Source organism: Ursus arctos, unplaced genomic scaffold (assembly GCF_023065955.2).
Source record: "Ursus arctos isolate Adak ecotype North America unplaced genomic scaffold, UrsArc2.0 scaffold_2, whole genome shotgun sequence".
Classification (NCBI taxonomy): domain Eukaryota; kingdom Metazoa; phylum Chordata; class Mammalia; order Carnivora; family Ursidae; genus Ursus; species Ursus arctos.
Window position 1 is genome coordinate 13,528,660 of NW_026622874.1, and position 13,378 is coordinate 13,542,037.

At 46.4% G+C, this 13,378-nt stretch overlaps 1 protein-coding gene across 2 annotated transcripts in view; it reads left to right on the forward strand.

The window, feature by feature from the left end:
- The window catches only part of DNM3 (dynamin 3), a 524,278-nt gene extending 522,834 nt beyond the window's left edge, over nucleotides 1-1,444 (forward strand). For both annotated transcript variants that reach the window (XM_026509361.4, XM_026509363.4), the window contains one exon: nucleotides 1,259-1,444. In XM_026509361.4, coding sequence (XP_026365146.1) covers nucleotides 1,259-1,295 — 37 coding nt within the window. In that variant the 3' untranslated portion in view covers nucleotides 1,296-1,444. The remainder of the gene's footprint in view (nucleotides 1-1,258) is intronic.
- The last annotated feature ends 11,934 nt before the right edge of the window (nucleotides 1,445-13,378 follow it).

Sequence of the window (13,378 nt, forward strand, 5' to 3'; positions counted from 1 at the left end):
CTCAGACTTCAGGGAAGGTAAGATTTTTCACCACTGCTCAGAAATAGCGCGGTCAGTTTGGCCCCATTAACATCTCATGGAAGATGAAAAAGAAGTTTGTTTTTGTTTTTGTTTTTGGTAGACTTCATTGCTCCACTCACTGGAGTGTTAGAAGAGTAAGATGGAAGTGAGTGTGTTGTCGGACACCCGGATGAATAGCCAGAAAGAAGTCCCACAGGGAGCAGCGTACTGAGCTAACCTCGCAGTGTTCCATGGCTCGCTGGAGCGTTGAGTTCATTACCAAAGTGGTTAGAAAGAGGAAATTGAAGTACAGGTTGCTGCTGGAAACCAGTGGGAAAGTTTCATTTGGCCTGCTGTTTTCCTACTTACATAGCCGTGCGTTGCAACGGAGAGTTTTCTCCTCTAGCAGCAAATCATCCAGAGAGGCTGATGTCAAAATGAAACACGGCTCTGGACCCTTATTTCACAACTGTAGGCCTGACAAGATGCAAGCCAGGCTAGGGATACAGAGAAAGCTCCAGCAAACTAAATCTCCTTCACCCTGCACCCAGTTCCGAATAAATCAGAACGTCTTTGGTTGTACGTGATTCTGAGACGGACTCCCAGGGTCCCGCGGACCAGGGCTAGCTTTGTGGTTTCCCTGGGCCTGGAAAGGCTATCATATCAGGATAGTCACGTGGAGCAGACTCTTATTTACAAATCTTTTTCTCTGAGCTCAACCCCTGACACTTGCTGTATTATGATTGCGTTGCTCACCTGATCTTGTGACACCTTCTAATTCCCCTCACCTTAAACATTTTTTTTACCTGTCGTATTTCTCTATCGACTTCCTCTCCCTATGGAGATTGAACATTTGCTGAAATCTTTGGAAGTAACCGAACGTCACAAAATCAGGGCTCAGAAACAAATCCTCAAGGTCACAAAGGTATTTGGCTCTGGTACTATTTCCAAGTCTCCTGAATCTGATTGCATGATTTATCGTCCCATGGTACAAAATAAGACTTCAGAGTGGGCTCACATGGCTCACACCTAGCGCACTGCCCGTGGCCAGGAAGAGTCCTGGGGACTGCTCACTTCGTCATGTGGTTCTCTCATTTCCCCTGCATGTCTGCATGCTTTTTGTCTGATTTGAATTTGACTCTCGTGGGATCATTTTGCATGCTTTTATTTGGATTTGTTTTATAATTTAAACATTGTTTTCTTCCTCTGCATCTGTGTTTTTCTTTTTGTTATTTTGTTTTGTTTTGTTTTTCACTAGGCGACCCCCTCCTGCAGTTCCAGGACGACCACCCTAACACCCATGATTCATCTCCTTTTGTTTCCAACAACATGTCTGTCCATGGTATTTCAAAGCCTTTCGTTTGCACTACATGTCATATGTACATAAAGACTTTTATTTTTGATCCATGTCTATAATAAAAACAAAGTTTATTCTATATAAAAATGAAATGTGTTCTGTTTCTTTTTCTAAAGAAGACCCAAATTAAAATAGTTTTCAGCTAAAACCAGGTAAGGGAAAAATATGTAATTTGATCTTATAAGGAGCTTAACTTAAAAAATAGTTAAGTTCTTAAAGCATTGTGATTTATGATGCTATTTGGTGGAGAATGATAATCTTTCAATTCAAATGTCTGTCCAATAGAAGTATAAAAAGATAGAAACAAGTGTTGGCGAGGATGTGGAGAAAAAGGAACCCCCGTGCCCTGAATGTGAGCTGGTGCAGCCGCTGTGGAAATCAGTATGGAGGGTCCTCAAAAAATTAAAAACAGAATTATCGTATGATTCACTAACTCCATTACTGGGTATTTACCCAAAGGGTACGAAAACACTAATATGAAAAGATATATACACCCTATGTTTATTGAAGCGTTATTTGCAGTAGCCAAATTATGGAAGCAAAGCAAGTGTCCATTGACATGAATGGATAAAGAAGATGTGGTGTGTATATTTATATACAACAGAATATTAGTCCTAAAAAAGAATGAGAGCTTGCCCATTTGCAGCAACATAGATGGATCTAGAGAGTATAGTGCCAAGCGAAATAAGTCAGTCAGAGAAAGACAAATTCCATATAATTTCACTCACGTGGAATATGAGAAACAAAACAAATGGACAAAGAAAAAAGACAAACTGAGGGGCGCCTGGGTGGCACAGCGGTTAAGCGTCTGCCTTCGGCTCAGGGCGTGATCCCGGCGTTATGGGATCGAGCCCCACATCAGGCTCCTCTGCTATGAGCCTGCTTCTTCCTCTCCCACTCCCCCTGCCTGTGTTCCCTCTCTCGCTGGCTGTCTCTATCTCTGTCGAATAAATAAATAAAATCTTTAAAAAAAAAAAAAAAGACAAACTGAGAAGCCAACTGTTAACTACAGAGAACAAACTGATGGTCACCAGAGGGGAGGTGGGGGTGTGTGAAACGTGATGGGGATTAAGGAGGGCACCTGTCATGATGAGCACGAGTAAGGTATAGATTGTCGAATCACTGTATTGTACACCTGAATCTAATACAATGCTGTATGCTAATTATGCTGGAAGTTTTTTAAAAAGGGGAAAAAGATGAAGCAAAAATTCTGGATATCTGGAAGACAAAGAAGACTGAACGATTTCAACCAGCCTCCAGGGATCCCATTAATAATTGTTATTGCATCAAAACATTTATTCCTGTTTTTATTATTTTCTAAACACTCCTTGTAGGAGATAAATTATGTAAGATCATGGAAGATATTATAGGTCTGAAACACATAAACCTCCCACATTCTATTCAGCAAATTCAGGGGAAAATGTATCATTCAGAATAAAAGTGGAGGGAAATGTTACCACCTTGAGAGGAAAGATCCTTTAATGTGTCAGTAAACACTGGAAGAATGGAATCTATGAGTTTGGAGGAACACAGAACTTTTTTTATACCTTAATCCTCAAATGGTAACTCCAACACTGAAATTTGAAGCTACCATTAAAAAAAAAAGCCAAACATTTATCCAAATAAAATGTTTATTATTAAGGTAGTACATCTGCCACATTTGCAATCTCAGGTTTTTAAAAAAGATACGAGATTGAATTCGGAATACTCTCCTCGAAGGTTTACAGGATCTAAAGTACAATGTAAAATGATCTCCTATTGGGTGAGATCACTTCTGGGTATGGCTCTTTACCATATTAAGACAAAACTACAGGAGAGGAAAGTAAAAGATTGTTCATCAGGAATCGGGGTCCCGTGCACCTCCTGTCTGACCTAGGCATGCCCTCACTAAGACAGGCCAAGCAGCAGATGTGGGCAGGACCCTCCCGTTAAAAACTGGAGACCCCTCATTCACACTGCTACAAAAATCTTTTATAAGGACTACGGTCTCCACTCAAAAATGCTGAACTAGTTTATTTCTCTGGTTAAAATTTTCATATGGCGCACGCCATCAATGTTTGCTTGTATCCCAGGTCCAGGGACTGAGTTAGAAGCACTGGTCACTAAGAAAATGTAGAGGTCCCAGAGCAGGGGATCCACTGAGGCTCCAGTCTTCCTGCGGGCAGCTGGGTTGATGCAAACTAAGGCACAGCGTGAGGTGCCCTCCCTGCCCTCCACCTCCAGCCCAGCCACGTGAGGGTTTGAATAATACTCTTCCCAGATCCCGTTCTCATCTGAGAGCATCGCTTTCCCAACAGTGTTCGGATTATTTCACACCACCTCCCCAAACAAAAGGCGAGGTTGTCCACCGGAAGCTTTTCACCAATTCATCTCTTTTAGGTGTTTGGTTCTTTTCTACTTTGAAACATGATCTTATTTTTATATCCACTGTTAGACGGTTTAGATGTTTAAAGCTTAAACTGACCTGATGAACATGAGAAAAGAAAGCCCAAATTGCATAAGAATGAAATGATTCCCTAGCAACCTTGCCCAGTCTCCACAAAAGTGCCGGCCCTTCTTCACGTTGCTGAGGCAAGAAAGAAGGGGTGAATCGGGATGTGGGCAGGATGGGAAGCTGCCTGGAGCAACATTAAACTATTCATGTTCAGGGGCGCCTGGGTGGCACAGCGGTTAAGCGTCTGCCTTCGGCTCAGGGCGTGATCCCGGCGTTCTGGGATCGAGCCCCACATCAGGTTCCTCCGCTGGGAGCCTGCTTCTTCCTCTCCCACTCCCCCTGCTGTGTTCCCTCTCTCGCTGGCTGTCTCTGTCAAATAAATAAATAAAATCTTTAAAAAAAAAAACAACTATTCATGTTCATTCACTCTCCGTCGTGTTTCCGAGTTTCATAATGTACTCTTCCCCAACTCGCCCTGCCCCCATGCCCACCGTCAGTATTTGAGAGGGTTCAACAATGCAGCGTTCTTCAGAGTTGACCAGAACTCAGGATCATCCTGGGGAACCGTTGCACCTGTAACAAACATACTATTTCTTAAATGTTCTCATCCCATTATTTATGCATCAAGCATTTCTTGAATTCATCATAATGTCCTATGATGTGGTCTGCGAGCGCCCAGAGAAGGAACAGGGGAAAAGTGGCTTACAAAATAGTAATAAGCAATTATTGCATGGTGCTATGACGGGAGAAAATCTGAGTCCTCTTCCCAGGGAGAGCTGTTACTGACTTCAGTGCTGATGAAGCCACTTAAGTTCTAGAACCCAAATTATCCACCTGACCCAACGCATGCTAACATTCCAGAACATGGTGATTCTGACCTCAAAGAAAGGGACAACAGAACTCATTTCAGCCAATCAGAAACCAGGTGTTTCTTTTCTAATGGAATAGCATAATACCGGACTCTACCACGTAAGTGCCGGTTGAGGAAAAGACAGTGGAATTGAAGCTGAAGTCGTCCATGAACTTTGCCTTGGCTTCTAACAGAAAGCCTTCGAATGAGAAGGCACTCTGCAGCAGTCTGGCCCGGGAAGCAGCGAGGGGAGTTCCCCAGGCTCCAGCTAGAAAAATCCAGAACATCCGAGAGATGGAGAAAAGAGAACTGAAGGTAGGAGAAAATAAAACTTCCAATCCTTCCCTCAGGGAGCTTCACTGGTAAATAAACAGGGACCATATATACACGGACGGGAATTTCAACCAACGTTCTAGAAGCTGAAAGCCGAAAGAAGCTACAAGGACATAACCTGTGCTCTTCCCTCACCCACATGGACACCGTCAGCGGGCTTGGAGCAGGATATACTTTGATCCTCAGGATCCCTGAGTTTGAAAATTGTTACAGTATCTGTTTCATAGCTCAGCATTAAGTACGATTTAAAACAAAAACAAAACACCTCCAATGATACGCGAATATTTAATCCAGCTCTATGAGATTCTAAAGTAAAACTCTGCAACCGGGAATCCATTTTAAAAACATGACCCTTGGGACCCCTGGGTGGCTCAGTAGGTTAAGCATCTGCCTTTGGCTCGGGTCATGGTTCTGAGGTCCTGGCATCGAGTCCTGAGTCGGGCTCCCTGCTCAGTGGGGAGTCTGCTTCCCCTCTGCCTGCTGCTCCCCCTGCTCGTGCTCTCTCTGACAAATAAATAAAATCTTAAAAAAAAAAAAAAATGAACCTCACCTACAGGAAGATAAGATTGCTGGGGGGGAATCATTTCCGTAACCCTTTCTAATACTCCAGAGTGTCTATCTGCATCAGTCAGCTGGAGCTTGTGCCTCTATACTCCCCCCCCCTCAACACACAGGACGTACCAGCTGCCTCCACCGCCACAATACACACCCTCCTTTGGGGGGTTTACTATAAATTACTGTTGAATTGGATTAGATGGCAGGCTGTGGGATGCGCCAAGACTGATCTGCGGCTCCCGTGCTGTTTTTTTTGTTTTGTTTTGTTTTGTTTTTAAAGATTTTATTTATTTATTCGACAGAGATAGAGACAGCCAGCTAGAGAGGGAACACAAGCAGGGGGAGTGGGAGAGGAAGAAGCAGGCTCATAGCAGAAGAGCCTGATGTGGGGCTCGATCCCAGAACGCCGGGATCACGCCCTGAGCCGAAGGCAGACGCTTAACCGCTGTGCCACCCAGGCGCCCCAATATCCCGTGCTGTTTTTAATCAAATTTCACAGTATTTTGTATCAGGCCCCGATTTTCAGCCCCAGTTCACATCTTTAGAGAACCTCACGAACAGGGGCCATGAGCAGGCACAGAGGAAACCGAGCCTTCGCAAGCTCCCTGGGGGTCAGGGAGACTGGAGGACCCTCAGGACAGGAATGGAGAAGTCACCGACACGGGTTCTACCTCTCAAGACCGGCCCTAGCAAAGTATGTCTCTGAAGTTTCACCTCACACTCTGGAAAGACTACGGTGTGCAGCTCTTCTGGGCTAATCTTTTGCTCCCGCTTCTCATCTCCGAGGGAGCATCTCGGAAGGCAGCAGAGAGCAAGTTAGAGCCAAGGAGACAGCTCCTTCTGCCGCTGCCTTTTTCTCTTTTAAAGACAAAAATATGGCTTGCACACACAAAAGCTGCCCCGGGGCCTGAAGATCTGTTTATTTTGCAATTTAGAAAGAGTGGGAGGCCCACAGTGTTCTCACTGAGCAGCGTCCAAATGTTAGTTGGGCTCTGCACAAGGCCACAGGGCCGTCCCGGAGTGGGGAGCAGTGAGCCAGCAGGGCTTGGGAAAGCGGGAGCAGCCACGGAGCCAGCTTTCTACCGGGGCCCCGAGGGACTGCCGCTTCCCTCGACCTCTGCGTGGCAAAATCAATTTGTTCCATTGTCCCAGCAACATATGGTCAAGGGATTGTAGGGCTAGTCTGCGTAGGGCACAAGACCTCAGGCTGATCCTGGGTGTCATTTGAACTCGGGTGCCAATTGGTGCCAGATGGTGGCAGAAAAGGCCATTTGCCTTTCTAAGCCCCTTCCTCTGGCACTTTGGCCCCTGCATTACAGGACGGGTTTGAGGAGGCACTAACCCCCCCCCCCCACCCCGGTGTGGCCAGGCCCCCGGTGCTGAGCGAATGCTGGGCAGTTGGGAAGCAGATGCTTCCTAACCACCTCATCTCCGGGGACCCCCTGTTACTCGCAGTAATGTATCTGGGGAGAAAATGGTGTTTGGGTTTGGTTGGGGATTGCTATTGTTTCCCAAAGTAAACAGACCAGCATTCCTCACACCTGTGAGTTGAGAAAGAAAAAAAACCAAATACAGCCCAGAGCATTAGTGTGGTCTAAGCTAGCTCGCCCCAGAGGGTCTCCCCTGCAGCTAAGCTGGCTGGAGCCTTCCCCGTGGTAAGGGAAATGTGCCAACTCGGGACTGACCGTCCACAGGTCCTTGGCCAAACTCTGGCTTCTCATCAAAGCTTTGATCCCTTTACCCAGAATCAAACTTTCTAGAAGACTGCAAGTGGCACAGCCCCACCGATGGAAGATTGCACAGTTCTCACGAAGTCGTGTCATTATCCCCGAAAGGCTCCTGCTAAAATGTGCATTACCCAGAGAATGAGTATATTAATCCCATTAGCAAGCCTGTTTGTCATGACGTGAGGAAGCCTGCACACTCAGACCACACCTCCCTCTCTGCCCCCCGACACTTGCACTCTCCCCGCAGCCTGCCTTGAACCCACAGGGACTTTAGGATGAGCCCCTTCCCCAGCCTATGTCTGTCTTCCAAGATCCCCTCGGTCGCTAGGTCCCCCCCCCCTCCCCAGCACTCTGTTCCACACGGTTCTGGACACGCCCATCCTGTGCTGCTCCCCCGCCCCCCTCGCTTCTGGAACCCTTCCCCAGGGCCCTTTGTAATCTACTTCCCTCGATCAGCAAAATGCCCCGTATCTTCAGCCTATTGTCCGGACGAGTCCTTCGGTTTCTTGCTCTAACACCACTTTAATCTCCTCTGGGGCACCGCTCCCCCGCAGTCGTCTCAGGAGGTGGCAGCTTGGGCCCCACAGCCCTCCACGTGCAGAACACGTGGGCTCGGCTCCTCTTTTCACTTTTGCTTTCAGACCATTCTCCCTCCATCTGCCCTAAAACCCTCAGCTCTGAACCTCGTGGCATCAGACTACAGCACATTGTACCCCTCGCTGTCCCTTTGAGCCACCAACCCCTAGTTCACATTCCCTCGGTCCTTGATGATTTTAGCTCCTGCTTCCCTGTCATTCTCTCCAGGACTATTCCTGTCTTAATTCTTTGGGATTTCACGGAGGTATAAATTCTCCTTCCGACATCCCAGCCCATCCATCCCGTTTCTCGTTTTCTTGGACTCCGCTTCTCCAGTGATGCTTTCCTCCACTCCACCTCAGCTACTCACTCCCAAAGTGATAGCCTTGTCTTTATTCTCTGCTCTTCACTTCCTAACCTTCTAACTGCTTGGCCCTCCAATTCATTGATCTTCTCCCTGCCCTTCACCCCCGCTACGGTTCACTGTCCTTCTTACCCAACTAAATGCCACGGTCAAGCATTATAATCACGCCTGTGCATACATACTTTTCTCCCTTGTCCTTCTCTCGATTTGATAAAACCACCCCCCGAGGATATTCAACTCTCCGTCTCCTCTGCTTTGTACCTGTGTACGTGTATGTGGTCTGGAAAACACACACACACACACACACACACACACAACCAAACTAATTAGTTTCGCTTTAAAATCCTGATCACCACGTTCAAGTGAGCCCTTAATCTTGCTGAGCAATTACACTAACCATCCCTAGTTCATTCACTGCCCCAACGTCCTAATCCATCTCCTACCTTCTCTCTCCTCACTCCCCAACACTTCCCCCCTTATCCTCACTCAGCTGATTCTTCGCCTACTTCCCTAGGAAATTGAAGCAATCAGAAAAGAACTTCCAAAAATCCCCATCACCTCATCTACCCCCTTACCATCTACCCTCTCCCCAGCATTTGTATCCACGTATCTGCCTTCCTCTTGTTGCCATAGGTAACGATCCTGTCCTCTGGCCAAAGCCAGGCCCTCCACTCCTGCACTGGACCCTCTCTCCTCTCAAATGCTCAGGAATATTCTGTCTTCACATCAACTACTACTTTCTATTGTTTCACTGCCATCAGCATACAAATGTGATGTCGTTTCTCCCATCTTAAAAAACAAAGTTTCTTATTCTCACCTCCCTCTCAGGTTCTGTCCTGTCTCCTGGTCCCACTTTGAAGTAAAACTTCTAGAAAGTTTCCTGTACTTGCTGCTCCAATTCCCCGTCTCTTTTCTCTCTTAAACCCACCCCAAATAGGTTTTTATTCCCCCCCACACACACATAAAAAACTGCTCTTTTCAACACCACCAGTGACTCCCTCCTTGCTAACTCCATGGTAAATTCTCAGTTCTTATGTTACTTGATTTACCAGATTTTCATCTGATCACAGTTGATCACCTCCTCTCCCTCGAGGCGCCTGTACTTGGTTCCCAGGACTCCAACTTCCAAATCAATTTGCTTGTTCTTCTCTCCAACCTTTCAATTTGGAGTTCTTGTTCCTCTTCTCGGTTCATGTCAACTTCCTTGGTGATCTCGTCCAGTCTCATAGCATCTAGATACCAACAATTCCCAAATGTATATTTCCATCCCATACATTGCTCCTAAAATCCGAACTCATTGAACTCCCTACTCAACATTTCAGCTCTTATATCTACATTTCATATCCTGCATGCCTCAAACCGATTTTCTTCCCCAAAATCTCCACCCATCCCCTCGGCCCCCAGCTCAATCGATCACATCTCTGTCCTTATCTTTCAATTTGCTCAGGCCAAAACCCTTAAGAGTCATTTATGCTGCTTCTCTTGTTTTCATACCCCACATCTAATATGTCAAGAAGCCCTGACTCAACTTTCAAATTATATCCAAAATGTGACTTGCTTTCGCCACTTCTGCTATCACTCTGTTCCAAGCACCATCATCCCTTGCTTGGACGGCTACAAGCGTTTCCTAATGCTTCTTTCTGCTCTGGTCTTGCCCCACAGCAACCAGAATGCCCCCTCCAAAATGTATGTCAAACCACATCCTTCTTTTTCTCCAAGCCCCTCCAATGGCTCCCATCTCCGAGGAAAAGCCAGAGTCCTGTTCCTAGCCTGTAGTGTCACATGTAATCTAGAACCCCACATTACCTCTTTGGCCTCATCTCTTGCTCCCCTTGGCCACCTGTCAGCCCCTCCTTGCTCTTCCCGGAACCTGCCAGGCAGCCTGGGGTCTTCTGCCAGCACATTTACAGCAGCTCTTCCCTCTGCCTGGAATGTCTGTCCCCTGGGAATCTGAATTATTCTCTCATCTTCAAGTCAAATGTTACTTTTTCCATGAGACCTACCCTGACGCCCTTATTTAATACCATTGATACTTTTACCCCCTTTTTCCCCATAGCATTTATTACCTTCTACTTATGTTTATTGTCTGTCTCCTCCTGCCAGAAGGTGAGCTCTACTGGACCAAGGACCTTTGTCCACTTTGTTCATAAATATATTTCAAGCATATAGAACATTGCCTGTCATACAGTTAGTGCTCAGTGAATATTTGCTGAATGAATACATTCCTGAGGCCAAACATCATAAAGTGTGAATGGCAGAAAGCAAGTGGAGATCAGCCTGGGTGCACAATAAAAATTTTGCTAGATGTTGGGGGTAGGAATAAGGAATAAAGAGGATAGTGAGGGATTTGAGAAAGCATTAAAAGCACTGCCTACCAGTTAGCCTTTAGCCCTGGATGCAGTTCAGCTGTCCGAAAAGCAAAGTATCAGCCCAAACCGGCGATACAGCCTTGGGCAAGTTCCTGGCTCACTGCGGGTCTCAGTCACCTCAACTGTAAAATGAAAATAATCCTGTATTACAGGATTGTCATGAGAAGCAAATAAGATCATGTATCTAAAGTGTCTAACACAGTGCCTGGTACACACTGGGTGCTTGAAAACGTGGCAATTATAATTTATCAAATCCCAAGGTGCTATTTGTTTCTTGAATTTATGGGGACTTCAAACAATGTAGTTATTTCTCAAACCACAATTCATCAAGAATTCCAAGACTTGTTGAATTTCATTACAAAAAGGAGTATCAGTAACTCCCACAGGATGGCACTGTGTCCCAGCCCCGTTTCCCTGCACCCGGTGGGGCTGAAATATTGTAAAACTGTGTGACTGATGCCCTCTGCTGGCTTGTCTTTGTCTTGACCTTGAGCCTTTGGCTGAGATGTAGGATGGCTCCACGCTTCCTTGAATACGCTCGGCATGGGTTCTTAAATCCACAATTGAAGCCAGCTGCCCGAAGGCTCTCTCAGAAGTTTATAGTGCGGCCGTGGCACGGAGGCATAACCCTGACACCCAGCTGGGCACCGCACAAAACCAGCGTGCTGCATCCCCAGACCCCCGCACAGCCTTCTAGCTACTGGCGACTGTCTGGAACACATCGTGCCACGAAACCAAGCACACCCGCTGCCTTACAGCTCTACCTCCCTTCCCCTGATCCCTTCCATCCCAACTACAATCCCTTCTGCCGTTTTGGAGGGACAGGCAAGGCTGCCTCCTCGTTCCTCCCTCTTTGTTCCCACTTGCCACCACCACCCAGACATACTGATTGACAGGAAGCAGAGCTGGGAGACGGGGGTGCAGAGAAGGGAGGGCTAACAGTTTCCTAGGCAAGCAAGCATCTGGTTTGGGATTTTAATTCCAATGCTACTGTAACGCCTTCCCCTTTCCTTTCCCACGTGCACCATAATATTCTCTGAAAATCCAAGTCAGTGTTCTGCTTGCACTCTTTCAGTGTGGCTTAAATTTAAGAGACTGGCTGCATCCTTGTACTTCAGTGATGAGTAGCTTCCCCAACAACTGTCACCGCGGGTCATGCCGATCATCGTCTAGACCCGCAGCCCTGTGCCAGCAGCAATCCCAAGCAGCGAGCCCAGGTGAGCCGCACCACCCCTCAGGCAGTACCACGTACGGGCTTGGGACTTCTTAACATTTTCTTACAAAATATTTACGGCTTCTTTGTATTTTTTCCAAAACCTTTTTGGAATCCACTTATGTTCTTGGCCTGGGAAACTTCTTGGACTTACATGCAGAAAGTGTATAAAATTGTATTTTCATTTGTCTGAAACTTGCCCTGCTCAAATTTCAAAGGGTGTCCTCTCCCACTCATGACTTGGTGAACAAATCAACATTCGTTTTGACCCTTTTCAGTGTTACAGGTGATGACTGTGTATCTGTGCTGAGCCTTCCGCCCAGGCCACGCTGTTCAATTCTCTCATCTGTTTTCATAGGACATTCTTTTCCTTTATCATTTTGATTTTTTAATTCTCCTTCTGCGATCCATCTCTAATTCTACTAGAGCCTGCTTCTGAGGCAACCAATTCTGGACAAAGGATTCCAAGTACAAAAGCATTAGATTCTGTTCCGATCTCAATACCCTTCTAGAATATGCCCAGAATTTGGAGCCAGTGTCCTCCAGATACATTTGGAATAGCTCAGCCTGAGTGTACCATCTCAGGCACTTCAAACTTAATGTGTCTCATTCTTATTTTCTTATCTGCTTCACCTCCAAACCTGTTCTCACTTGTTTTTTCATGGAATAGTTAATACAACACAAATTTGCTCAAGGCGGAGGCCTCAGTCATCCTTGAGTCCCTTCCATTTCCCAACATGAGTCTCCCAAGATCCCGGAGAATCTCTCTAGTCAGGCCCCTCATCTCCACGCCCAGTGTCGTCACCACCCTTTGTCCAGACGCTCACTCTTCACGACTGCCACAGAGCTCCCCAGGCTCGGCCTCTGTAGTTCAGCCTGAAAACTGCTGCCGGAATTTTATTTATATACATGCATAAAAGCCTGTTTGGTGGAAATCTTAGATCCCTTTTCTAAACCTCAATTTGCATTGACTATAGGATACGATAGTTCAAAGTATTCCGAACTTTCAGACCTCAAGCCCTCTCCGTACAGCCCGTCTATTCTGTGCTTCTGCCCATGGCAGGATGAATCAGGCCCCCGCACACTCTGAACGTACCGTTCACTCTGGTTGGAATATTCTTCTCGCCACCTTTCTACCTGAGTTGAGTTGGCTGCCCCACCCTACACCCTCACATCCAACCCTTAACTCCCCATCCCCCTGCCACATCCACACTGAACTACAACCGCCAAACTGAGTAGGATCAGGCCTTGGGGGGCTCCAAATACTACATGCAGTGTGATGGAGAAGAGTTGAAAACGACAGCACAGGCACATTAATTCATTCCACTGAAACTACTCTTGAAAGGAGTTCCAATTTGGAGAACTTTCAACATGGATGCAGCTGTTACGTGAGTTCCCTAAAGTTGATAATCAGGAACCCATTCAAATAAGGCAAATGTGTTAGAATATAAAGAAATAAGGCACAATTTATACAATTCTTTACCGCCTTCAACCATTAACACCTGGCCCTGTTCCTGATGTGAACCATGTAGTAACATGAGCCGGTGCTGGCCCCTCTCAAGGCATGAGAAGGCCAACCCTCTCCAAGTCTTCCCACAGA